The sequence below is a fragment of the Babylonia areolata genome, chromosome 21 (genome assembly GCF_041734735.1).
Source record: "Babylonia areolata isolate BAREFJ2019XMU chromosome 21, ASM4173473v1, whole genome shotgun sequence".
Taxonomy (NCBI): Eukaryota; Metazoa; Mollusca; class Gastropoda; order Neogastropoda; family Buccinidae; genus Babylonia; species Babylonia areolata.
In genome coordinates, this window is record NC_134896.1 from 11149801 (window position 1) to 11176955 (window position 27155).

General features: G+C 42.3%; 1 protein-coding gene and 1 long non-coding RNA gene across 5 annotated transcripts in view; both read left to right on the forward strand.

Moving 5' to 3' along the window:
* The window catches only part of LOC143295868 (uncharacterized), a 38555-nt gene extending 20562 nt beyond the window's left edge, over nt 1-17993 (forward strand). For 3 of the 4 annotated variants that reach the window (XM_076607531.1, XM_076607532.1, XM_076607533.1), the window contains 8 exons: nt 261-524; nt 8698-8796; nt 10786-10899; nt 12088-12147; nt 12579-12880; nt 13543-13647; nt 15860-16100; nt 17830-17993. In XM_076607531.1, the coding sequence (XP_076463646.1) occupies nt 446-524; nt 8698-8796; nt 10786-10899; nt 12088-12147; nt 12579-12880; nt 13543-13647; nt 15860-16100; nt 17830-17852 (1023 nt within the window). In that variant the 5' untranslated portion in view covers nt 261-445 and the 3' untranslated portion in view covers nt 17853-17993. Of the gene's footprint in view, nt 1-260; nt 525-2609; nt 2665-8697; nt 8797-10785; nt 10900-12087; nt 12148-12578; nt 12881-13542; nt 13648-15859; nt 16101-17829 lie in introns of those variants that run through there. The other variant, XM_076607534.1, reaches the window with a different exon arrangement.
* A 3005-nt stretch (nt 17994-20998) lies between these two features.
* On the forward strand, nt 20999-23034 carry LOC143295870 (uncharacterized). Its single transcript, XR_013057084.1, has 2 exons — nt 20999-21152; nt 21187-23034. It is a non-coding gene; the product is annotated as an uncharacterized LOC143295870 (long non-coding RNA).
* The last annotated feature ends 4121 nt before the right edge of the window (nt 23035-27155 follow it).

Here is a 27155-nt window from a genome sequence, read left to right on the forward strand (position 1 = left end):
GTCTGCACATATTATGTTGACCCGGGAGATCGGAAAAAAATCTCCACCAGGCGCCGTTACCAAGATTCGAACCCGGGACCCTCAGATTGAAAGTCCAACGCTTTAACCACTCGGCTGTTGCGCCCGTCATTCACTCGCTCAATCTCTCCTTATTTCCCTTTATCTATTATGCATCATACCACGACACTGGCATAGATGTATCGATTTGGCGGGCTACGTATTTATAAATATATGAATTATTGACGATCTTTCCGGAACAGGAAAAGTGGATCAGAAATGGACGCTAGTGAAAGCGAAGGTGTGCAAAACTGTCCCAGCATCCTTGGCCACAATTATCGAAGCTAATGACCAGACACCACGTCTGTCGCATGTGGTTTCCGGGACCTTGGAGTGACAAGAGTGAAAAAAACAGAAGGAACAACTTACGATAAAAAAGGAGGAAATAATGTTTTCCATCATCAGACAGGACGGACAAGGGGTGGCCGTCCGTGTGCTGAGGACCACGATGAATCAGAAAGCGAAAGGTGAGTTGTTTTGCGTTGTCGTTTACATAAAAACAACAACAACAACAACAAACAAAACAAACAAAAAAACCAAAACAAACAAACAAAAACGAATGTTACTATGCCAATGGGTCTATTTTGGTGTGTTTCGTTATGATATGTGATGTGATGTTGTGTGATATTATGCGCTGTGTTGTGCTGTGTTATGATTCAGCTTGTAGAAACTGGTGTAACGCCTGTTCACTTTCATGACATCAGACGTTACATAAAAGGCGTGGGACGAGAGAGAGATAGAGAGCACCTCGCCATAAATACGCAAAGTACAATTAACAAGCAGATATATTACTGTGGGTGAACAGAAAAAGTCTGTATTTTATCGTGCAAAGTAGTAATGAGGGAATACGCTCTCGCATGGAGTTGCAAGAGAAAAAAGCCGTCAGTGATCAATGTTTATATTTTGTTCGCAAATGCATATGATTCTTTTTATATGTATGATGTCTTAAAGGCATCAGTTTTTCATCTGTAAATGTGAGTGGTTGTAGTTAAGTGTTAATACGAAAACAGCTTTTTAATTCACCTGTTTTAAAGTTGTTTTCTAATTGGCCCGTGTTGTGTCGTTTCGTGTGAAGTTGTAATGAGTCGTGTTGTGTTGTAAAGTGCTGCTCTGCATAGTATTACTCTATGTCGGCCTGAAATACTGTGCGTTGCAGTGCATTGTGCATTGTCTTGATTTGCAGCAAAGTATACAGGACTATAATTATTGTGTGACTCTTACTTCCCGGTCCCCCTAACCCCCCCCCCCCCCCCCCCCCACACCACCACACACGCACACACATGCATGCATGCATAAACTCTATAATCATATTGCCGTCTCAAGACCAGCGTTGAGAACTCGCTCTTGCAGGTCCGATTCGCCTATTCTGGTTTCGCCTATTCTTTGATCGTGCCGCCACCGTCAGTGACCTCTCGAGAGCTTGATTCTTTGTCCGTTTTGCCTACCCGCCAGTCCCGTTTCACCCACTCAGCCTCTCTCTCTCTCTCTCTCTCTCTCTCTCTCTCTCTCTCTCTCTCTCTCTCTCTCTCTCTCTCTATATATATATATATATATATATATATATATCTATTAATGAATTGACCTCAGATGTCCTTGCGGGTGAAATGCATGGCATCCAGCTTTCTCCCGATTTTGTCCAACTCTTGATCTTACTTTTTTGCTGATGATGTAACTCTACTCTCTAATTGCCCAATCGGTCTTCAAACTCAACTCAGTATATTGTATGACACAGCAAAGCGACTTGATTAAATTGTGAATAATTTTCATTTAGAAAAATCTAATGTGGCGGTTTCTACAAATGCTGGTTACCTTGGTGCGAAAGAAAGATGGTTCTTTGGTAATGAACTTCTGAAAACTGTGAAAGTTTGTAAGTACTTGGGTATCTTTTTGTCAACCCGCCTTAGTTTTTACAGCAACATTAGAAGATCTTGCAAGTCGTGCCAAGGAGTCGTTGCTATCATAAGAACACTTTGGGCGATTAGAGAACATTCTCCCCTTTTTATTTTTTTTTATTTTATTTTATTTTATTTTATTATTATTTTTTTTTAATGTTTGACTGTCAGATACAACCTATGTTGACATGTGGTGCTGAAATGTATATTTTATACATGACAAGTAAATCAAGGTCGGGGACACTCTCTATGCTCTGTCTTATCCATTTATGTTTATATACCGACCCACAGAAGTCAAGATGAATGTTGTCATCATCTGTTATATAAAAAAAAGGGGATTCGTTATATGATAAATAATATTTTTGTTCTTGGTCCACTTCTTTCATATGGGCCTAACAAATAAACCATTGTCTTGTCTTGTGTCGTCTTGTCTTGTCTCACACACACACACACGCGCCCGCGCGCGCGCGCGCGCGCATGCACGCACTTTTTTGTGTTTTTTTTTTTAATAAACGGACCCAAAGATTATGTGAGTACTGTCACGAGAATAACTTCCCAGCGAGTAAAATACATGTCAGTGATAAGGTAAAGCTTTATCATTGGTCGTCCACAGCAAGAGAGGCGGACACATTTAGCTGGGTCACACTAACCTAACAAACTTGTACAGAGACCAGGATGTCATCAACCATGCAGACCTGCCCAACAATGAAGAAAGGCGAGTGTTGGTTTTGGTTGCTTTCTTTAGACAGTCAGACACACACGCGCGCGCGGACACATACACACAAACACATACTCAAACACACACACACACACACACACACACACACACACAGCAACTGAGTACATTGGTGAACTGGGAATAATGTGAATTGGGATCACCAATTGAGTGACATGCGAATCGGAAACACACACACACACACACACACACACACACACAGGAGTTCATTCACAGGAGGAATTGACTCTTTCAATCATTGCAAAATTGTTTCTATCATGATCATAATTATATGTTGCTCGGTTGTTACACATTTCTTCTGCTTTTATTTATTACCCATTCTGCTCAGCTCATTGCTTTTTTTTCTCCCCTTCTTCATTGTTGCTGCGTTCATTTGCCCGCGTCTTCAACAAACCCATTTCACACCACCACTTTCTGTATCTCTGCCGTCTGTTTCGCTGTTCGACTCAAGCCGCACGTTACTGTATATCCAGCCAGCTCACTGATATGTAATTATGTTCAGCTCAGTGTGGCAGCAGTACAATAGATGTAGGCAGCATTTCATACTACTACGCGGGTCCAGCCATGGCCCTCGTAAAAAATAAATAAATAAATAGCGCGAAGGCCATGGTCCAGGCCACGGACATGAATATAATAATCATAGGTTCGTGGGTCCAGGCCGCTTGCAATAACTGTGTTCGCCATCTTGCCAACTGTTATGGCCGACATATGTTGTCGAGTCACCCCCTCCCCCCACCCCACCCCCCCCCTTCGGCCCAAGCCGCACGTTACTGAATATCCAGCCGGCTCACTGATATGTTATTATGTTAAGCTCAGTGTGGCAGCTGTACAATAGATGTAGGCAGCACTTCATACTGCTCCGCGGGTCTAGATGTCTTGTTGTCAGTCTGTCGTAACCATTTATAGGTAAATATGCACGGAGTCTTGGCTCAAGATTTTCTTATCAGACTGGTGGTGGTGGTGTTTTTTGGGGGACTGTCAGATCTGGCCATCTGACGCTCATATTAAATCAAATACAGTTAAGTGAAAAAAAGAACAGCCGGGTTTTTCATTATTGCTTAGAATATTTTATATGAATGCATTTGCTTAAGTACCTTTACATTATTGAACCCAACAGTTTCTAAAACACAAAGTTACAATGTTATACAAAATTCGGGTACGGTTTTTTTGTTGTTTTTTTTCTCGAAATTTCTTATAACCAGATAGCCTGTTCTGGTGGTCACCTCACGTTATGCAGCCTCCATTCGGTTCATCCAGTCTGTAAAACATTATCTTATTTTTCTTCTCTAGATGTCTTCATTAAGCAACATATTAACATGTCAGCAGAAGTCAAGTGAAAACTCAAACACTGACACACAGGATATTAAACAACGCCTGTATCTTTTGCAGACTGCACTGTTAAAATAATTGGACGCTTGGGTCTGAAAATGAGTGACAGTAACAATACCTTGTTTACAATACTGAGAGCGGATTTAAAAATAGGCATAAAACACGTCGCGCGCGCTGGCACACACATGAAGGCTACGTGTGCGTTCACACACGCACGCACACACACACACACACACACACACACACACGCAGATCTCTGTGTATTCAGATTGGTGTTCCCATGGCAGAATTTTGCTGCTCTTGGCAGATGAATGCATCAGTGTGTCTTCCATACCAAGCAGAAGACGCTATTTGAACTAAAAAAAAAAAAAAAAAAAAACCCACACGTAATCGGTGTGCCAGTAGGTCAGATAAAAGTCCTAAGTTTTGTGAATGAGAAATAAAAAATGCAACAGGTTTTTTTTGGTTTTTGTTTGTTGTCTTCTTTAAAGATTGCTGTGTCCTTCCCATAAGTGCATTGTCATTATCATTGGAATATGTGGAAAGAACTGATTTTTTTCCCCATTAAGCCGTATTTCTAGAAAAATTGAATCTATTAAATTTATCACAGACACACACACACACACACACACACTCTCTCTCTCTCTCTCTCTCTCTCTCTCTCTCTCACACACACACACACACACACACGCACGCACGCACGCACGCACACATCCGAAACACAGGGTTATTGCGTTGACCCGTGTTGTGCTTAAACACACAAGTGATCCCCCGAAAAACAAAAGAGCAACAAGAACAACAACAAAACTATCCAATAAAAACTCTGCCCCGATAACGCTTGGTTGTTAGTTGACACACGCGTGTGCTGCACTCTTAACTGCGATGCGCCATGTTTCGCGTACGCGCGTTTTACCTACGCGTTTTTCGCATACGCGCGCTTTTCCTTCAGACTGTCAAGTACGTTCGTTTTGCCTATGCTTTGTGCACCAGACTACAGTCCGTCAAAGACCCAAATGCATTCTGACTGAGTTAACGAATGGTATTAACATCCGCTAACATCACGTGGAGTGATGGCCTAGAGGTAACGCGTCCGCCTAGGAAGCGAGAGAATCTGAGCGCACTGGTTCGAATCACGGCTCAGCCGCCGATATTTTCTCCCCCTCCACAAGACCTTGAGTGGTGGTCTGGACGCTAGTCATTCGGATGAGACGATATACCGAGGTCCCGTATGCAGCATGCACTTAGCGCACGTAAAAGAACCCACGGCAACAAAAGGGTTGTTCCTGGCAAATTTTTGTAGAAAAATCCACTGGAGTGATGGCCAAGAGGTAACGAGTCCGCCTTGGAAGCGAGAGAATCTGAGGGCGCTGGTTCGAATCACGGCTCAGCCGCCGATATATTCTCCCCCTCCACTAGACCTTGAGTGGTGGTCTGGACGCTAGCCATTCGGATGAGACTATAAACCGAGGTCCCGTGTGCAGCATGCACTTAGCACGCAGGAAAAAATACAAAAAAATGGGTGGCGCTGTAGTGTAGCGACGTGCTCTCCCTGGGGAGAGCAGCCCGAATTTCACACAGAGAAATCTGTTGTGATAAAACTCGAGAAATAAAATTTTTTTTAAAAATACTGCGATAGGAAAAACAAATAAAACTGCACGCAGGAAAAAATACAAAAAAAAATGGGTTGCGCTGTAGTATAGCGACGCCCTCTCCCTGGGGAGAGCAGCCCGAATTTCACACAGAGAAATCTGTTGTGATAAAGAGAAATACGAATACGAATACGAAATTTTAATCAACACTCCTTCCGTGTAGATGCTCACCGTTAACTGAGCCCCTTTGCAAACTGAAGCCAGCGGAAGTTTCAATCAGCCATTTTGCCACTCGTGTCAGTACAGCGCGAAGCGGTAAACTCATATATGTAGCCGAGCACTCAGCTGGCTACGTTGACTGCTTCAGGGCAAGCTTTCACTTGCTCGTGGCGTTAGTTAAAGTGACCATCCTGTGTGTGCCACCACAGCAAGTTTGCTGTGTCACTGCACTGTTTCCCTGTAATAACTTTGGTAAATAAACCAATGGCAGATATCAATCAAGACACAACATTTGGCATGTAGGGACAAGCATAACACGATTTCACCGAAGATACACGTATACAGTTCAGAAACTACCACCAGTCAGCAGATGACCTTTCAACGGACTGACAGGCGGATACGAGTGTCAGTATGGCGTCCAGATGGCTTCATTGAGCCTGACCTCATCTCGTCGCAAAACCAACGCACGCGCGCGCGCGTGTGTGTGTATGTGTGTGTGTGTGTGGGTGGGTGGGCGGGCTTATGTGTGGGCGCGTGCGTTTCATGTGTTGGTGAGACACGACGGTACACTCCGAAAATTCTCGCTCCTGGGTTTTCAAAGAGACAAAGGTGTTTGCTCTAGCAGTTCGGACGGGGGTGTTGTGAATGCTGCATGGTGGGACGGGTTGGGGAAGAGTGGGGAGGGGAGGGGAGGGGCGGGGGGGGGATGGAGGCGATGAGTGTTGCTGAGTATTTCAGTGCATTGAAAGGCCTTTGTTTTTTCAGTCCTGGGTAGACTACATGAAAACCGTAAATTTACGCTACCATTCTTCTCAGAGCTCCCCTGTGCACGCACACACACACACACACACACACACACACACACACACACACACACATATGCACACTTTCTGTCTGTCTGTCTGTCTCTCTATTACACACACATACACGCACGCGCGCGCGCGCGCACACACACACACACACACACACACACACACACACACACACACACACACACACACACACGCTAGCCAAATGGTCTTTACCAATAGCTTCTTCTTCATGGTTGTCTATAATTCAGAAACCTTGAACACATTACGTTTAGTTCAGTGTGTAGTACCAAGGAATCAACGTTTTTCGTTGGTGGGAATCTGACGCTTGAAAACGCAGTGAATTTTGTTCCCGATGTCTTAATCATTTCACAAATGTCAATTTATATATATATATATATATATATATATATATATATATATATATATATATATATATGTGTGTGTGTGTGTGTGTGTGTGTGTGTGTGTGTGTCTAAATGCATCGCTGAGTGGTTCTGTTTAAATGGTCTGTGTACGGTTCAGTGTACTGAGGCGCAAAAAAAAAGAAAAAAAAGAAGTGAATAATAACCGCTGTAGTTGCAGCCTTCAAACCAATATTTCTCAGGCTGGAACATAATTTACCGTACTGTAATCTATTGTACTGCACTGTACTGTACTATACTGGACTTATTTACAGAATCTATTTCCACACTATGTGAGCACATTCAGTAATAAAAAGGAACTGGAGAGAAATAAAACAAAGTGATGCGAAGAAATCATTTCAAAATTACAAATGACACCACATAAAACCAAACGAGAAAAGAAAACAGCAACAACAACAGAGCATCATATTTATTACAAGTCATGGAAAGGAATACGTGAAAATTGTACAAACAAACACAAACATACTGTTCAGAATAACGTATACATGTGGACAGAATGCAGAGAAAAGAAAGACAGACAAGCAGACAGACAAACAGAGACACTTCTGTGCATTATTTTGTATGGCAGGTTTTTGTCCGCTGCCTGACCTGTACTGGTCACTGCTGATCACTAACATTGTTTATATTGCATTACTTTGTTTTGTGGCGATTATATAGTTAAGGACTTCTTGACAGAATTTCAGTTGACCACGACTAACTGCTGACTATTCTACCGGCTGACCATTAATTGCCACTGTTGATCTCTCACCGACCACCTCGCTACAAGTTTCAGAGTGCGTTGTTTTGTGTCGTCTGTGTTTTATTATGACGTATTGGCGGGGTGTTCTATTCACCCCAAAATCACTTCTGACCACTACTGAGCACTATCTAACTGTTCAGATTGCATTACTTTGTAACGGTCATGCAATATTACGACTTCTTGACATGATTTGACCATTACCTAACGACTACTGACTACTGATGATCATTGTTAATCTCATCTGACCACTACCCAATTTTTATTGTTGTTTTGTGCACTATTAAGACTTCTTGACTTGGTTTGACTGTTCACTAACCAGCTCTGACCACTGTCCAAAAGTGTGCAGATTGCGTAATGTTAACATCTTTCTGCTTTGCGAGCACTCTCCAAGGCAAGATTAGTTCTATTTCACCGAGTTTGACCACTGGCTACAACTGAGCTACTGCTGAGCACTGCCTAAAAGTGCATTATGAAGAAACACACACAAAACCGGGGGTGGGTGGGGGAATCTATACCTGGAGCCGAGAAAAATAGACCTATCAAACTTGCTTCTGGTGGGAGCGTAGACCTAAGGGAACATGCACTGGGGGACATAGGCCCGGTGGAACATAAGACCTATGGGGAACATGCAATCACAGTATAATACAGTGCAATACAATACAATACAATACAATGCAATACATCTTTATTAGTCCGATTAGAAATTACATGGCTCGTCACTCACACCACACAGTCTCTCAGCCCGAAGTCGAGTCTAACATAAACATATATGAACATGGCAAAAATTTGACTTGGACATGATTAGACACAGTCGTGCTTCTGTTTGAGAATTGCGTGCACGTTGAAGTTCGCGAATCTGTGGGATGGCCGGTTTTACATGCCTGTTGTGTGTATCCTTTCAGTGTTCTTCATCATCAGTGTGGTGGCATTTGGTCTCGTGTGGCTGGCGGGGACCTGGCACCCAGATTGGGATTACAAGAGACAATACGCCTCGTTCACAGGTAATGCTTTAGTTTTAATGTATTAAAAAGAAATCGAAGAGAGTTAACCCTGTCTTCTCTGACTTGTTGAGGGAGCTGGAGCTTTGTCGGTACAAGTGCTCACCCCTGATTGCTGAATAGTACCTCTTTCCTGTGGTTCTCTTTGTTCAAAGGTTTTGTTTTGTTGTTGTTGTTTTGTTTGTTGTTGTTGTTGTTGTTTTGGGGGTCGTCACTTCCTATCGTATTTTCTGTCTTGAAGGTTCATTCATATGTGTGCTTTGTTGCCGTTGTTGTTGCTGGTGGTGGTGATGATGTTTTCGTGTTTGTCTTCTTATTTGATAATTTGACGCTTATGACTATTTGTGAATATTGACGATTTCCTTTTTTTTTTAATCTGTGTGTACGTGCTTTTATTTATTTATTCATTCATTTCTTTATTTCATTTATATATCTGTCTATATCTATCCATCTTTCTTTCTTTCTTTATCTATTTATTTGTGTTTGTTTGTTTTAGTTATTATTTATTCATTTATTTATATATTTATTTATTTATCTATTTATTCGTTTATTTGTTTATTTATTTATTTATTTATTCACTTCTTCATCCATCTGAAGAATACTGTGTATAATCACATGATTACATTCAGGTAGATTATGTTTAAGCCGCGCTATTTAAAACTGCTGTGGAAAGTCACACTCCAGAGGCGAAGTTATTATTCTAGTTCTTTACAGTACTTGTGTGGTGGTTTGTTAAGAGCAAGGCAGTATAGCACGAAATTAACTTCACTCTCAGTGGCATTTCTAGACAAAGTGGACATTCCATATTGCATTTACATTGCGCTCTTTGTCAAATGAAAAGAAGTTTGCATCTGTATTTGAAATTCCGAACTGAAATTTTAGTCAAAATATCCCACACTAAAGATTCTATTCTAACATAAGGTAAGGCTGTATAAATAAAATAAATACATAAAAAAAGACAACAATGATGATAAATAAGCAAATAAATGTAAAAAAAAAAAAATGCAGACAGACACATGAATAACAAATGAATAAAGAAAGACAGACAGAAAGGAGCAGATACCTGACCTGAGCTGGCGCCCCGAGAGTCTAACCATAGGTTGGCGCAAAACATTAACACGAAAAGAACTAAATCATTTCAACAAAATGTTTTAAGTAAATTTATGCATTAATTGTCACCTACAACTGAGCATTATTAAAAAAAAAAAAAAAAAGAGCTGAAAGTATGGTATTGTTTTGGCACTGCATTTTTGTTTATGTTTTGGGGAGAAATGCACACACACACACACACACACACACACACACACACACACACACACACACACACACACATATATATATATATATATATATATATATATATATATATTCGTATATATATTCGACAAAAGCGTATTGACATGTGTTTTTCTTTGAAAAGTTATTTGGCCATTAAATTTTTGTCTGTGTTTTCTCGGGTGCGTTTCATTATATTTTGACGTTTCTTTTGTGTGTGTGTGTGTGTGTGTGTGTGTGTTTTCCACACCTTTTTGTAGGACAAAAAAAGAAAGTTCTTCTTTAATTGCTTGACGAGGAACACGTTATTTGCTCATTTATTCATTTGTTTGTTTCTCGGCCTCTTGTTTGTTTGTTTTTTCTGCCTAGGGTTAGAGCGGGTCTGTGGAGGGGGTTGGGAAAGATGAACGACTTATGGAACTATCAAAGAACAGAATGCGCGCGCAGTTAACAATGGTCATACCAGCTGAACGTGTGTCACGTGTGTGTGTGTATGTATGTGTGTGTGTGTGTGTGTGTGTGTGTGTGTGTGTGTGTTTGTCGGTTTCTCTTTCTGCCAATGTAACTGTGTGCATGTGTTGGTGGGTGGAAATATGGGGGTTGCTCTTTTCTTTCATGCAAAGAAGATGATAAATCATTATTACTCGCATGATACCTTTTATCAAAACGTCTCTTCCCAGATGCTATTGCACTGTAGACGATTTTTGGGTGTTAAAGAATCCATGGCAAGAGCAGTACCACCGAGCTTCCGATACGAGCCTCTGAATGCGACAGAAAAGGTGGATCCAGAGACTGAAGAACTGCTGAAGGTTTTGCTGAAAAGGCTTCAAAGTAAGGACAACTTTTCCCTCCAGGTTCTTTTCTTTTAAAAGCATTACAGTACAGCATCAAGTACACAAAATCGTAAGTATAATTATTACATGCCATAATTATATTCATTTACACAACGCAACACCTTGAACAACAACAAAAAACGGAAACGAAAAACGAAAACACAACAACCTAAACACACACACACACACACACACACACACACACACACACACACACACACACACACACACAAATTTAACCCCATCTTTCTTTATCTTTATGAATTCGTGTTTTTAACATTTATACAAATCTATTGAATGAACAATCAAAGTTATATTATCTATGATCAAACACATTAAAGACGTAACACTGGAAAAGGTAGAAGAACAACATAAAAATTAGATAATGTCATCACACCACCGTCACACGTAACTTTTCGCGTTCCCACTGTTGCTCCTTCTCCACCACCCACATACAAACTTCACAACAACAACAAAATAAAAGGAACACTTCATGAAAAGCAGTGATGTTTTCACAAAATGTTGTTGTTGTGGTTGTTTTTAAATCGACAGTCGACTCATTGAATACAAGAACTGCTGTTTGATGTATACGTGCCTCATAAACAGCTTGAAAAATGCGTTGGAAAATCGATGATTTAGCCGAACAGTTTCACTTATTTTCGTTGTGAAAGATGAAATGCACATTCGAGAAAACACCTCTTGTTATGAGTGGCACCCATTACAGTGAACGCATACGCAGCTGCTTGCCGAAAATTCCACATAATTTCTCCATGCCCCCCCCCCCCCCCCCAAGACGAAAACTCTGCAAGTTCGCACGTGGTCCTTAACTTCTTGTGAACTTTCCATAATAGATAAGGAAAATGATGAAAACAAAGAAATACAACAATACAAAATGGAATGGAAAAACAAGCTGCATGCTTCATGTCCAAACGAATACATATTCTTGCACATAAAAGAATATCAGTTACTCAGTGAAAATTGATTGTTGTTAATTCGTTACTGCTAAACTCGTCATAATTTACATGTTCATCTATATAAAACGTACAGCCAAACACATTGCTTCAGTTTATTTGCAGATAATTGTTTGCATAGTGCGTATACGTTCATACGGTTTCCGCTCGCATTATGCATTTCTCTACTGCTATGGATTTTTTTCTGTGAAGAGAATTGAACAATGATGTTTCAGGATATACGGGACCAAAGCTGGAATGGACGAAGTACGTGTGCCACAAATACGTTGAGAACAGTAAGCCTGTGTTCAGAGTAAAACGTGTCGTCAACCTTCTCGTCATTAGTACGTCTGTGTTGTGTTTTATTATGTTGTTTTGTATTGTATATCAGCCACAACAATTTTCTCTGCGTGGAAGTCAGGCTGTCCCCCCCTGCCCCCCTCCCCCCCGCACCCGAACCATGGAGCCTTTGCTTTCTGAGCAACCGCAGCAGCCACTAAGCGACACTCTACAAACGCTTATACTAATTTTTAAAATAAACGTAAAAAAATATATATATGTGTGTGTGTGTGTGTGAGAGAGAGAGAGAGAGAGAGAGAGTGTGTGTGTGTGTGTGTGTGTGTGTGTGTGTGTGTGTGTGTTTACGCTTATACTAATTTTGAAAATATACGTAAAAAAAAGATATATATATATGTGTGTGTGTGTGTGTGTGTGTGTGTGTTCTAAGTCGCTCCCTGTTACGACACCACATGTCCTGGTCAGTTTTCACCTTCGCTGCGGACAAGGCTGAAGCAGGTCCTGGCCACACGGTCCCCCATCCCGGCCCAGTATCTGCAGGCTCTGGCGTCAGCCGCGCAGTCCGTGACGCCACACAAGTACATCTTCGCCACGGGTACATCATCGAACCACTTCCGGGAGATGGAGCTGTTCTTGCACACGGCGCTGACGTCGCTGCTGCCCCGCATGGAGGGTAAGGACTTCGCCCTCCTCGTGTACGACCTGGGGCTGACCACGGAGCAGAGGGAACGGGTGAGGAGGATGAGGAATTTTTGTTGAATGTCCCAGTCACACATGACATATACCTACCGGTGACTGAAGACATTTTGTTAAGAGTACTGATGAATACATTTTTTTGAGTATTATCGTTTAGAAGAGGACAGGGTGTGGTTGGGATGAATATAGGAGAACGGGTGAGACTCCCTTTTCGTTTATTTTTTTTTTTTATAGTTATTTAGTTAGTTTTTTGTTTATTCATTCATTAATTCACTCATGTATTATGTTTGTTTTGAGTCTGTGTGTACGTGTGTGTAGATCCGGTGAGACTCCCCTTTCATTTATTTATTTATGTGTTTGTTCTCTCTCTCTCTCTCTCTCTCTCTCTCTCTCTCTCTCTGAGTGTGTGTGTGTGTGTGTGTGTGTGTGTGTGTGTGTGTGCTAATATCTGTTTGTGCTTTTTGTTGTGAAGGTGGTGGTGGTGGCGGCGGTGGTATTGCAGATAGTTATTTGGCTGTAGGTGGATCAGACCTTAGCCCCTTCATTGGCCTCGTTCGTCCACGTGCCAAAACCAAACTCACCCGCATACGCTTCAAAGGTTTTCTGTTGACCGATGGCGCTTCTTTGAAATATAAACTTTTTTTTTTAAAAAGAAAATAGTTAATAAGTTTAATGAAAACTGTTGTGTGTGTTGACAGCTGCAGAAGATATGTCGCTGTACCGTGCTTGACTTTCCCTTCTCTGGACTGCCTGACTTTGTCAGTGAACTGAAGTGTTACACCTGGAAACCGCTGATCATTGCTGTAAGTATACATAACGAATGGTATGGCAGAAGAACGGTGTGTGTGTGTGTGTGTGTGTGTTGATGGTGTGGGTCACAGACCTCGTTAAGGCTCCGATGATCTGGCAATGGGGGCTGCCGCACGACAGCGCATTGCGAGATGCTTTATGCCAGTGTTGAACATCACCGTTCCCATGACTCGGGTTCGAACGAACGAACTTTTTTTTTTAATGACGGAAGTGGAATAAGCATTCACATGCTTTTTTACATCCAGTCCTGAGGGCAAAGAGAAATGAAATCAAAAGGTTATAGAACTACACACATGACATTCAAATACACTCAAATGCACAGTAAACATTTAAAGGTACATAATCATAATGCAGTGACAAAAATGTATATAAATATAACAATATATAAAAGTGCAAAATGAGAGAGAGAGAGATAATGATGATGATGGTAATGATGATGATGATGACGATGGCGATGATGAAGTACACACATGACATTCAGATACACACAAATAGATACGTAAACAATCAAATGTAAATTATGATGATGCCTGTAGTTGAAGACAGACTGAAACAGAAAGAAAAAGCAAGATGATGAGAAAATTTCGAACAAATTCATTTGAAGGTGTCAGCAACTTCTTTCATTAAATGAGCATGATAAGCATTTTTGAATTTATTTAATGAGGTGTGGTTATGCAGAGAGGATGGAATATTGTTCCAGAGCAAACCACCAGAATATATGAGGCTGGATTTAAAAAGATCGGACAGTGCAAGGCAGGGTCAGGCTGAAACTTGGGCCAAACTCACTTACCAGTTTGGTCATCCATTGATGTATAAAAGCAGACAAAGTATGGGATTTTATTATGTTTCTTACAGCTGTTTACTTATACGAAGAAAAAACCTGCACCTGCCGAGGCCGTCCTACACTTGGCAGTATCTGCACCTGTGGGACTGTGAGCGTCAGTAGGCGAGAGAGTGGGGAAGGGACTGCACAACTCCTCTTCACTAAAGCAAAAAAACAAAACAAAAAAAAACAAAAAAAGTCACCTGTGCTGGTCAGACATGGAAGACCCTGCAAGCGCTTCAAGGACACCTTGAAGACAAACCTCAAAGCCTGTGACATAGACATCGCTTCCTGGGGAAACTGATGCCCTTGACCGCTCTTGCTGGAGGATGCTGTGCTCTATTAGCATAAAGACGTTTGAAAACAAGAGAACGCTGGCCATTAAGGAGAAGCGTGAGCGAAGGAAGCAGGGCTCAACTTCTGGAGACGTTTTCCCTTGCAACACCTGTGGGAAGTGCTGCGCATCCAGAATCGGCCTCTTCTCCCATATGAGGACACACACCGACAGATAAGCCTGCCTGCCTACTCATACGTCTGACCGACGGGAGACTCCATCACTTATACGGAAAATAAAAACTGTGACAGTGGTTTCCCTGTAGAACACTATTGGCGGTTAACACGACATCAGAGGTTAGATCGAGATTCACTTTTGACAGTGCGTTGAAGTGCGTTGACTGATTTAACTATATGTAGTGCACGTGTTCTGTAGATCACTCTTCTCTTACCTCATGCTTGTTTCTTCTTATCTTCTCTTTCTCTTTCTCATTCCTTATGCTTACTTATTTCTTCTTATCCTCTCCCTTTCCTTCTTCTCTCATCTCATGCATCCACTGTTTTCTTCTTGTCTTCTCCTGTTTCTGTTCTATTTCCTCACTGATGGTGATGATGATGGTGGTACTGATGGTGATGATGATGATGATGGTGGTGGTGGTGATTGTGATGATGATACTGATGGTGGTTGATGGTGATGATACTGATGGTGATTGATGGTGATGATACTGATGGTGATGATGATGATGGTACTGATAGTAGTTGATGGTGATGATGATGATGATGGTGGTAGTGGTGATTGTGATGATGATACTGATGGTGGTTGATGGTGATGATACTGATGGTGATGATGATGATGGTGGTGGCGGTGATTGTGATGATGATACTCATGTGGGTGATGGTGATGATGGTAATTATACTGATGGTGGCGAAGATGATGATGATGATACTGATGGTGGTGATAGTGATGATGATGATGATGATACTGATGGTGATGATGACATCGAGTGGTGGTGAAGAAGATGATGATACTGATGGTGGTGATAGTGATGATGATGATGATGATTTCGATAACAAATAACTGGAAACCTCTCTGTCCCACCCGGAGACAGTCTTTACTGGAGAAAGCTGAGTACCTGACATGGGCGACTCCTCCATCCGATTCCGAGACTCAGACCCGTTCCCGGAGATGTTCCAGAAAGCCAGAGAGAACGGCTTCCAGTCACGTTATGACGACGGCTCTGTGGCTGTCCGCACCAAACGTCCCATGGCCGACTTCTTCGGGGATGAGCTGTGTCAGCACTCGGCCTTCACGGAGCTGGAGGCCAACTTCATGGTGTTCTACAACGACAGGTGAGACAGGTGGTGCGTGAAGACCAGTTTCTCTGACTCGTTCTTTTTTTGTTGTTTTCTTTTCTTTTTTCTTTTTCTTTTTCTTTTTGTTGAACGGCTACAAATTCGTGGAGACGAGTTATTTTCAGATTTTGGGTATCTCCTTCAAGAAGACCATTTATTCTGAATGTACAAATCTTTTTTTCTTCCCTGCAACAAATTCGTGAAAACCAGGTGTGTGTTTTTTTTTCCAAACTATACATACTTTTCCCCCCTGCAACAGGTTCATGAAGACCATATATTCAGAATGTACAGATCGTTGTTCCCCTTCAAGAAGTTCATGAAAACTTTTTTTTCAAACTGTACAGACCTATTTCACCATGCAACCGGTCCATGAAACCCAATTTTTCAAACTTTACAGACCTATTTCACCCTGCAACAGGTTCATTAAAACCATTTTTTCAGACTGTAAAGCCCTATTTCACCCTGCAACAGGTTCATAAAAACTTTTTTTCAAACTGTACAGACCTATTTCACCCTGCAACAGGTTCATAAAAACTTTTTTTCAAACTGTACAGACCTATTTCACCCTGCAACAGGTTCATGAAAACCATTTTTTTCAGACTGTACAGACCTATTTCACCCTTCAACAGGTTCACGGAGACTTTTTGTTTTTGAACTTACAGATCCCCTACAAGTTCATAAAGACCGGGTGGGCTTTTTTTCTCTTTTTTTTCTTTTTTTTTTAATATATATATAGACTGTACACACCTATTTCACCCTTCAACAGGTTCAGGAAGACATTTTTTAAGAACTTACAGATCTTTTCCCCTCCAGCAACAGATTCATGGAAACCTTCTTTTTTTCAGACTGCACAGACCTTTTTCATCCTGCAACAGGTTCACGAAAACCATTTTTTCAGACTGCACAGACCTATTTCACCCTGCAACCGGTCCATGGAAACCATTTTTTAAGACTGTACAGAACTATTTCACCCTGCAAAAGGTTCACGGAGACTTTTTGTTTAAGAACTTACAGGTCTTTTTTCCCCTACAACAAGTTCATAAAGACCAGGCTGTTGTTGTTTTCGACTGTACAGACCTTTTCCCCCTACAACAGGTTAATGATGACTTTTCTTTAGACTGTACAGACCTTTATCCCCCTACAACAGGTTAATGATGACTTTTCTTTAGACTGTACAGACCTTTATCCCCCTACAACAGGTTAATGATGACTTTTCTTTAGACTGTACAGACCTTTATCCCCCTACAACAGGTTAATGATGACTTTTCTTTAGACTGTACAGACCTTTTCCCCCTACAACAGGTTAATGATGACTTTTCTTTAGACTGTACAGACCTTTATCCCCCTACAACAGGTTAATGATGACTTTTCTTTAGACTGTACAGACCTTTATCCCCCTACAACAGGTTAATGATGACTTTTCTTTAGACTGTACAGACCTTTATACCCTGCAACAGGTTCATGAAGACCATTTATTCAGAACATAAAGATCGTTTATCCCCGGCAACAGGTTCATGAAAACCATTTTTCAGACTGTACAAACCTTGTTCACCCTGCAACAGGTTCATGAAAACCTTTTTTTCAGACTGTACAAACCTTTTTCACCCAGCAACAGGTACATGGAAATCAGTTGTCGTTTTTTCCCAGACCGTACGGGTTCATGAAGACCATTTTTCTCTCACTCCAATTTTGTTGTTATTGTTGCTGTTGTCTCTTCTCGCAACAGATTCACGAGGGAAGCGGTCATGAAGCCGTGGATCTCATGCGCCCTGAACCGGACCTGCATGTGCCTCAGCAACTTCACCGACTACCTCAGCTGCAATCAGGGACCCCCAGAGAGGGTGTACGAGCGGTGTCACCGCTTTGACCAGTCCGCCATCAACTTCATCTTCACCAAGCTGTACCTGGAGAACAGGCCCATGCTGCAAGTGCGCGGCAACATGGTGAAGATCGCCAGGGGCACCAGCCTGTCTGACTACACTGCAGGCGACGTCCTGCTCGTGGTGGCAGCGTCTGTGTCTGTGCTGTTGGTGGTGCTTTGGGCGTGGTGGTGGTGGAGGAGGAGGAGGAACCTTGGGAAGGCGAAAGGTTACGTGTGCTGGTGATGCGATAAACAGTGTTTATGAATGTCTTTGCTCACACTGATTTTGGAGCATGGAGGATCGCAACTTTAAGGAGATAACGGGGCAGCTTTTTTTACAAGTTATTGCAGTTGGGGTGGGTCTTCACACCCCGGTTTTGGGAGCCTGGTGGACAGCGCCAAGGAGATAACGGTCAGCTTTTTGAACAAGTTACAGCTGTGGGGTGATTGTCTTCACACCCCGGTTTTGGGGGAGCGTGGAGGATAACGACAAGGAGAAAACGGTCAGCTTTTTGAATCGCTATTAGCTCCAAGGAGATAACGGTCAGCTTTTTGAAACGTTACCAGTTCCTGAGTGGGCTTTCAAGGCCTGACTAAGCGCGTTGGGTTACGCTGCTGGTCAGGCATCTGCTTGGCAGATGTGGTGTAGCGTATATGGTTTTGTCCGAACGCAGTGACGCCTCCTTGAGCTACTGAAACTGAAACTGAAACTGAGTGGGCTGTATGTCTTTACACCGGCTTGGCGTTGGGATCATGGACTGGAGGATAGTGATGAGGAGTTATAGCGGCCAGCCGTTTGAATCACTGGCCAGTTACAACAGTGGGGGTGGCTTTGTGGATAACTCTGTCCTCCTCTCCTCCACCGTGAATAGAAACGAAGAGAGTTCTTTCGCTGGTCTTCAGTTTCAAGGAAACGTCAAAGTGTGTGGACTGATGCATGTGAGGTACACCACATTTGTTTTGATATTTTTTTAAGCACACACACAAAAGAGACAAAGCCTTCATGTCTGTCTCATGTGTGAAACAAACTTAATCCAACAAAGGAACAACGAGAAAAAAAAAAGCAAAAAAGAACACTGCAAAGCAGTTCACATGACCAAAAAGACACATTGAAGCGACGTTGATCTTTGCAACACATTTCTGTTCTAGCCATCTGGCCAAAACCATACCCTGTTAATTGGAGATTGTATTAACAACCGAAGTTCTATGAAGTTTCTACGTTTTTCCCAATAAGCTGTGTTGTGACCTTGAGCTTTGACCTTTACGCATACTTCTTTACATGCCTATTAGTATCAACATGACCAATCATTTTACCAAATTTTATAAAGACTATATACAAGACCTTTTCTTTCTTTAAAGTAGAAGCTTTGTTCATATTGTTTGCCATGTTGTAATCTTGTCCTTTAACCTGTGATTTTTACTTTCATTAAGGATCACAATACCAAGTGTGATAAACATTGATTGTAAGATTCCACCTCAGTCAAGCTTTTTCTGTTATGCGCATGTCATGACCTTGAGAGCCTACCATTGGTGTGATGAAACATTAAACGGAGATGAAATTGATATATTAAAAAAGATTAAATAATTATATTTTTTCATGAAGGAAAGACGGCTACAAAGAAATCAAATAACTGAAATGAAAGTAAGAATGAAAATGGGCCTCTGTGTGTGTGTATGTGTGTGTATGTGTGTGTGTGTGAATGATAGAAGAATACACAAGAAAAATGATTAATTAGAACAGCCCACTGAAAATCCTGTAAATACTGAACTGTGACAGAAATTTGCAAATCGAAAATGAAAAAGCAAATGATAAATATAAGTCAAACAACACATGCACTCCAATTAGACCAATGTAGCAGGGACCAAGTAATGCATACGTACGTGAATGTGTGCGCGCGTGCGTGCGTGTGTCTTGCAAGGACCCCCTCAGTGTTTAAACATCTGCTAGCTGTTATTGTTGACTGCTGGGGTTTTGCACGCACAAACGCATCACAGCGCCTTGTTCCATGAAGGAACAGAAGAAGAGGACCCTTTTGGTAACGTCCTTCGCCTTCCGTTGAGATAGCATGTTGCTCCGTGTCTGCAGGTACTGATTTTTGACTCACTTGTCTAAACAAAGTGAGTCTATGTTTTAACCCGGTGTTCGGTTGTCTGTGTGTGTGTGTGTGTGTCTGTGTGGCCGTGGTAAACTTTAACATTGACATTTTCTCTGCAACTACTTTGTCAGTTGACACCAAATTTGGCATAAAAATAGGAAAAATTCAGTTCTTTCCAGTCATCTTGTTTAAAACAATATTGCGTCTCTAGGATGGGCACAAAAAAAATAAAGAATGAAGCCTAATTGTATGCAAACTGCATTTACTGTTATATTTATATTTTTTGTATTCTCTAAACTTGGCACTTTGATCTGATATTCTGACCCAACAGCTAGAGCAGTCATTATTATCATTTTTTGTTCAAACAGGAACTTCTTTTGCTAAGCATGGAAGTTTTATTTATTTTGCAAACGTTTTGGTGCAGATAGTAAAAAAGGGAAATTACTCTGTAATTAATGCTAGGGGAGTTAATTTGCTTTAAACTGATCTTTCTCATCTTAAACATTACATTTTGAAATTATACTCAATACATAAAAAAGCTTCGATTTTTTTTTTTTTTTTTTTTTTTTTTTAAGTGTATTACAAGTGAGTCTTGAAGGCCTTGCCTCTCTTGTGTTTTGTTGTTGTAGTTTGAATATGCTTTTCGCGTTGTTTGTTCATTTATATAACAGGCGATTTAGAATTGAAGTCTTTCCAATCTTTTGTGTATGTATGAGTGTGTGGTGTGACGTGTAGTGTTTGCGCGTTTGTGTGTGTGTGTGTGTGTGTGTGTGTTTTAACAGATTTTCCGTCCTGAAATGGCTCTCTGCACGGTAGGCTGTTACGCAACACACGGTTTTACGTGAGGGGGATTCCAGCCAGGCTCATACGCGCCACAGAGTTTACAGTTTACAGTTTGGTTGTTGTTGGGGTTGTTTGGGCTTTTTTTGGGGGGGGGGGTTGTTGTTTGTTTGTTGGTTGGTTGTTGTTTTTTCAGCTTCCAGCGGACCAATAGTTTTTCAGCCCTGCTAAGGCCCTGTGTGGTCGGTAAGGCTATAAGAAACAAAAGACGAAGATAAGGAGAGAGAGAGAGAGATGGAGTCGTGCAGATGCGCAGGTCAACAATGAAATTGAACACTGCCGCAAGACAAGTAAAGGGAGACAATTTCAAAGTTTCGGTTCGCTGGAAGTATCCTCGTTCTGTTTCACACGAACTGACGCCTTTTATTTCAAAACTTCACCACAGAAGTGTGCAATAGAAATGTTTGAATATTTCATGTTTATTGATCTATTAAAGAAAAACAGTAATCTCGGAAACTTTTTCTAATGTGGACTGTGGTCGGAAATTTTCCCGTAAGGTGGTCTTGTCTTTTAATTGCCCCTGTCACCTCCCCTTTACACACACAGCTTGGGAAGGTGACTGCTCTTCAGTATCTGGGCTGGGGAGAAATCTATGATAATATTATCTTTGATCGGGCCGTCTGTCATACCCAGAGTTGTATCTTCCCCCTTCCCGCCACACACACACACACACACACACCATCTGCTCTTCCTATGATGTAATGTGTGTTAGACCTGTCGTCACAGTGTATGTTATACATGTGGTTTGAATTGGGTGAATGAGAATGGAGAAGTGAATGTGTAAATCATTCACTCAACGTCATTAAGACAAACTGGGATTGGTCAAATTGTTTCAACCAATTGGGGAGTATTGTAGTTTGCAATTAGTTTGCACAGTGTGCAGTGAGGTAGGAATAAAACTAGTGTGCACAGCTAATTCTTAGCTGTCATCTGAAAGAACTGGAACCAGGCACAGATTGACCAACTGAAAAGGTGCAGTGAGAATCGTGCCTTCATCAGCGTTTTTTTAAAGAACAAAATCCAGATTCTTTCAGCAAGTTTTTCGTGAATGGTTGCGCGAACAGCACCTGTGATAATGCGCAGTGTATCCATATGGGGACTTTCCTATATATATATTTTTTTTATTGGTATTCTGCTCAGTTATCCTAGATAGTGTCAGCATTGTCGAACATTGGCATTATGAAGTATTTGTACGTTGTTTCCAGAGCTCTTCTGGACAGGTTATACAGAAATGATCAACCAATGGCCCGGCCTTGTTGGCCATGTAATTGACATGTGTTCACCCCACCTGCAATTATTTTGCAAGATAACCCTTATGTGTGTTTGCTGCTTGTGTTTCTCATTGTTCATTAAAATGTCTCTTTTCTTTCTTTTCTTTTTTTTTCTTTTTCTTTTTTCTTTTTATTTTTTTGTTTGTTTGTTTACAGAAAGAACATTTTGTATTGTTGACCAGTGCTGTATCATTTTACTGTCATTGTGCCCAAGTACAGACTTTCAAAAAAAGTTAAGGACCCCTTCCGAAAAGCAAATAAGCCTTAGATATGTGTTTTGATCAACATGTTTTAAAAAGTCGAGAGATGATTTAAATTATGTAGGCTGCACAATTATGGTCTAATACTGGTCTCGTTGAATACACAAACGAGTTTTTTTATGCATGCGTGTAACAAAAATAATAGGCGAGTAATCAAGTGGCTTACAAACGATTGTCAGTTATTCTGTGGGTTTTAAACGACAGATGTGGTTAAAAACAATGATAATGATAAATAATTTATTATTAGATATATATATATATAGATATATATATATATATGTGTGTGTGTGTGTGTGTGTGTATAAAGTGCCATTGATTATGAATGGTGACCATTCTTTTTTCTGCTGATCACGTCACTGCCTGTCTGAAATTCAGCATCAATTTCCCATGCCCACAAGCAGAAAACTGCAGGTTCCAATGTGGTCGTTAAATTTTTTGTGAACCGTGTCTGTGCCTTTGGATTGCTTCGAGTGAAGCATTGGCGTTAAAATATAAACTTTCTTAAAGATGACATCTGTTCATATTATTCTGTTTAATACAGTTCGGGGCCTTGATGGCTGTTTCCGTTCTTGTGATCTGGAAGTGAATAAAATATTTTTGTACGATTCAAGTGTGTTCAGTGACGACTGGACTGGATTTGTGGGTGATACTAGAGGGGAGCAATTGTTGCTTACTTATCAAGTGATACCAATCAGTGTTATCGCCATTGGACCAGTAAGGACTTGCACATTTCAGACTGTCACACAGAACGCACACACACGCGCGCGCACATACACACACACATACACACACACACACACACACACATACAAACACACACACACACACACACACACACACACACACACACACACACATACACACACACAAACACACACACACACGCACGCACACACACACACACACAAACACACACACGCACACACACACACAAACACACACACACACACACACACACACACACACACACACACACACACACACACACACACACACACACACACATACACGTCTTCTGCATGCGTATACACACGAAGGGAGTTCAGGGAACAGCAGGTCTGCACTACTGTCGACTTGGGAGGTCGGAAAAATCTCCACCCTTAATCCACCAGGTGCGCCGAAACCGGGGTTCGAACTCAGACGAGAATCCAGTCCTTTAACCACTCGGCCACCACACCTGCCGCTCTCTATCACAGGGGTATGGGAGGGGGTGAGGGTTGATCTGTGTGTGGTAGGGTTTTATCCACTAGGAGCACGCTAAAGTGTGCTGCGTATGCATTCGTGTGTGTGTGTGTGTGTGTGTGTGTGCGTGCGCGCGCGAGGTGGGTGGGTGGATGGGTGGTTGAGTGTTTCCGTGCGTATGTGTGTTGTGGCTGTCTGTGTGTTGTGTGCAAGTGCATGCTAATGTGTGTGTGTGTGTGTGTTCGTGTGTGTGTCTGTGTGTATGTCTGTGTGTGTGTGTGTGTGTGTGTGTGTTAGCCCTGAGATGGCCTTAGTGGTCGGCGAGGCTCTAAGCACCATAATTTGTGTCTGTATCAGAGTATATATATATGAACGTTTGTATGCATGTCAGTATTATAAAAAAAAATGTGTGTGTGGATGGAGGAGGGTGGCGGTTTACGTGACACTGGCCATGCAGGTGCACATGTTAAGACCATATGAATGATGACTAATGTAATGCAGAACTTGATAATGATCATTTCTTTGTGACAAACAACCCAGACTGCACCGAGCGGCCGTTCTTTCGCTTTTCAATGCTGTCATTCAGTGGACCCCAACAAACACCTCCAGGCTGAAGTGCGCGCGCGCACACACGACACACACACACAGACACACACACACACACACACACACACACACACACACACACAGACACACACACACGCACAACACACACACACACACACACAGCCACACACACACACACACACACACAACCACACACACACATACACAACCACACACACACACACACACACACAAACACACAACACACACACACACACACACACACACACACACACACACACACACACACAGGCACCAAGAGAGAGAGAGAGAGAGAACTTGAATTAAAAACAGCATAAAGGACGAGGGGGCCGCGTGTCGCGTGTTTTATTTGCCAAAAGCTGGGGACGGAAAGATGACAAACTGAGTGTATGCGTGCGTGCGTGCGTGCGTGCGTGCGTGCGTGCGTGTGTGTGTGTGTGTGTGTGTGTGTGGACGGGTGGACAGGTAGGACAGGTGTGTGGATGGTGAGGCTGGAAACGGAAATGTGATGATTGTGTGCGTTTGTGTGTGCGTGTGCGTGCGTGTGTGTGTGTCTGTGTGTGTGTCTGTCTGTGTGCCTGTGTCTGTGTGTGTCTGTGCGTGAATATAATGCGTGTTTGTACTTGTGTATGTGTGTGTGTGTGTGCTTCCCCACGCGCTAGTTGTGATAAAGATCAGAGGATGATGGCAGGCGTATATCGTTATATGCTTCTAGAAACCCGCAGTTCAAGTAAAGCGGGCGTACAGCAAGCAAGCTTTTGATGTTGATGAATACATGATGATGATGTTGACGACGACCTGTAATCACAGGCAATGCCAAGGCGAAAACCGAGCTTTTGATGGTGATGATGAAGTCGATGACGACGACGACGACGATAATAATAATAATGTCGTTTCTGTTTCTGTCTGCATCATGGGCAACGCCGCGGGCGCTTAGTGAGCTGGTGATGGTGGTGGTGGTGGTGGTGGAGGTGGTGGTTGTGGTGATGGTAATATCTGGCTATGTCCAGGATAGTACTCATTACAGAGCATTGCACATGGCATGCCACTTGCGTAATAGAAGTAATCATGATAATAAACGGGTAATTGTAATGCGCTGCTTCTACCTCTTTAGCCCATGCACTAACAATTGACATGGATATGGGCAAAAAATTGTTTGCAGAAAATGGCACCAACCTATTATCATGATTTCAAGCAAGACAAATGGAATGCGTCTATGACAAAGTACAAACACATACATACACACACAGAGAGTTGATGCCATGTCTATGGCGCTAAACTGAGGATAACGAGAGAGAGAAAGAGAGAGAGAGAGAACTCAGAACTCAGAACTGTTTTAATGTCAATAGAAATGGGGGTACAATCAAAACAACGACAAAATAGTTCTAAAAAAAAGATTAAACGACTATTCAAAACATACCATTTTTGAACGTCTATTCAAAACATACCATTTTTTAAATCCATTGATAAGGCATCTACATAATTTCGACCATCCAGTTTACGAAGTCAGTTTCTTAAAGAACAACAGTGAGTGATGTTTTTTCTTCGAAAATTATATGCTTCGGCAATATACTTTGCCAGAGACTGGATTGAATTTTCTTGATGTATGTTAAGTACACTGCACAGATCTTCATTCTTTGCAGAGCATGTTTTAAAGACAGTACATTTTTCACGAATATCAGCGTACGCTTTGCAATGAAACAAGAAATGTAACTCATCCTCCTTTATAAAACCGCACATCGGACAAGGGGAGAGCATGGATGGGTTAGTTTGAAACCAATACTTATGAGAGAGAGAGAGAGAGAGAGAGAGAGAGAGAGACATCAGTAGAAACGTTGCAGCAGAATAGACAGGGTGGGCGGAGAGAGGGTGGTGGAGGGAGCTGCGGAGGCACGATGATGATGATGATGATGATGGTGGTGATTATTATTATTATCATCGTTGTTGTTGTGTCATTGTTATTATTGTTATTTTCATTACCATTATTGTTATTGATGGAGCTCGACAGCCCGGGAAGGCAGTCCATCTAAGACAAGGAAAAGTCTGAAGTAAAACCCATGAAGTGCTAAGGAATGCAGGACAGTCTCGACATGCATTGACCCTGGGTCCATGGCCATGTCCCGACTTTCAGTAGCCGCGCCCCCGTGCCTCCGAGGAAGGTTTTTGAGCCAGAGGCTAGGACAAGGACAGTCTGATATAAAACCTACGACCTGAGGACCTCACTGTCACCGTCCCAGCTTGCTAGGCTATGGCAGATGAACCACGGGTGTAAAGGGTGGGGCCAGTACTGCGCACACTGCACTCCACCTAAAAATTCCATTGCGCAGGCTTGAAGGACACGTCCACGTCCGCGCCACCAACTATTCCAAGCCCTGTAGCGATGGGAAAGGGGCGAAAACGGCAGGTGGAAGATGTCACTGGAAGCCGCAGTTCCAATCCTGCATGCAGGCGGTTCAGGATATTGGTCGCCTGATTGTTGACCCGGAGGTGACAGCATCACTCGGCAGCACCCTGAACGACCAAGCAGCCTTTTCTAGGGACAGCACTGCTTGCTCCACACGGAGAGGGGCCTAGAAAAGGTGGTCCAAACAAATGCTCATCTCCATACCCCCCAGTTGGCTAGCCGCGGTCAACGGGCATCTCCAAACGCGGTCGAACAACAATAGAGAAGAAAAGGCCGGCACCTGCCTCACAATTAGGTGCAAAAGGACTACAGGTAGCATGCTGGAACATCCGAACCATGCGTGACTCTGCAGACAGCAACCACCCAGAAAGGCGTTCCGCTCTAGTCGCACACGAACTTCAGAGACTGAACATTGACATTGCTGCCGTCAGCGAAGTCCGCTTTGCAGGGAAAGGCAGCCTCCAGGAACACGGCGCTGGGTACACCCTCTACTGGTCAGGCAAGCCAGAGACCGAGAGACGCCTTTATGGCGTAGGCTTTATGGTCAGGA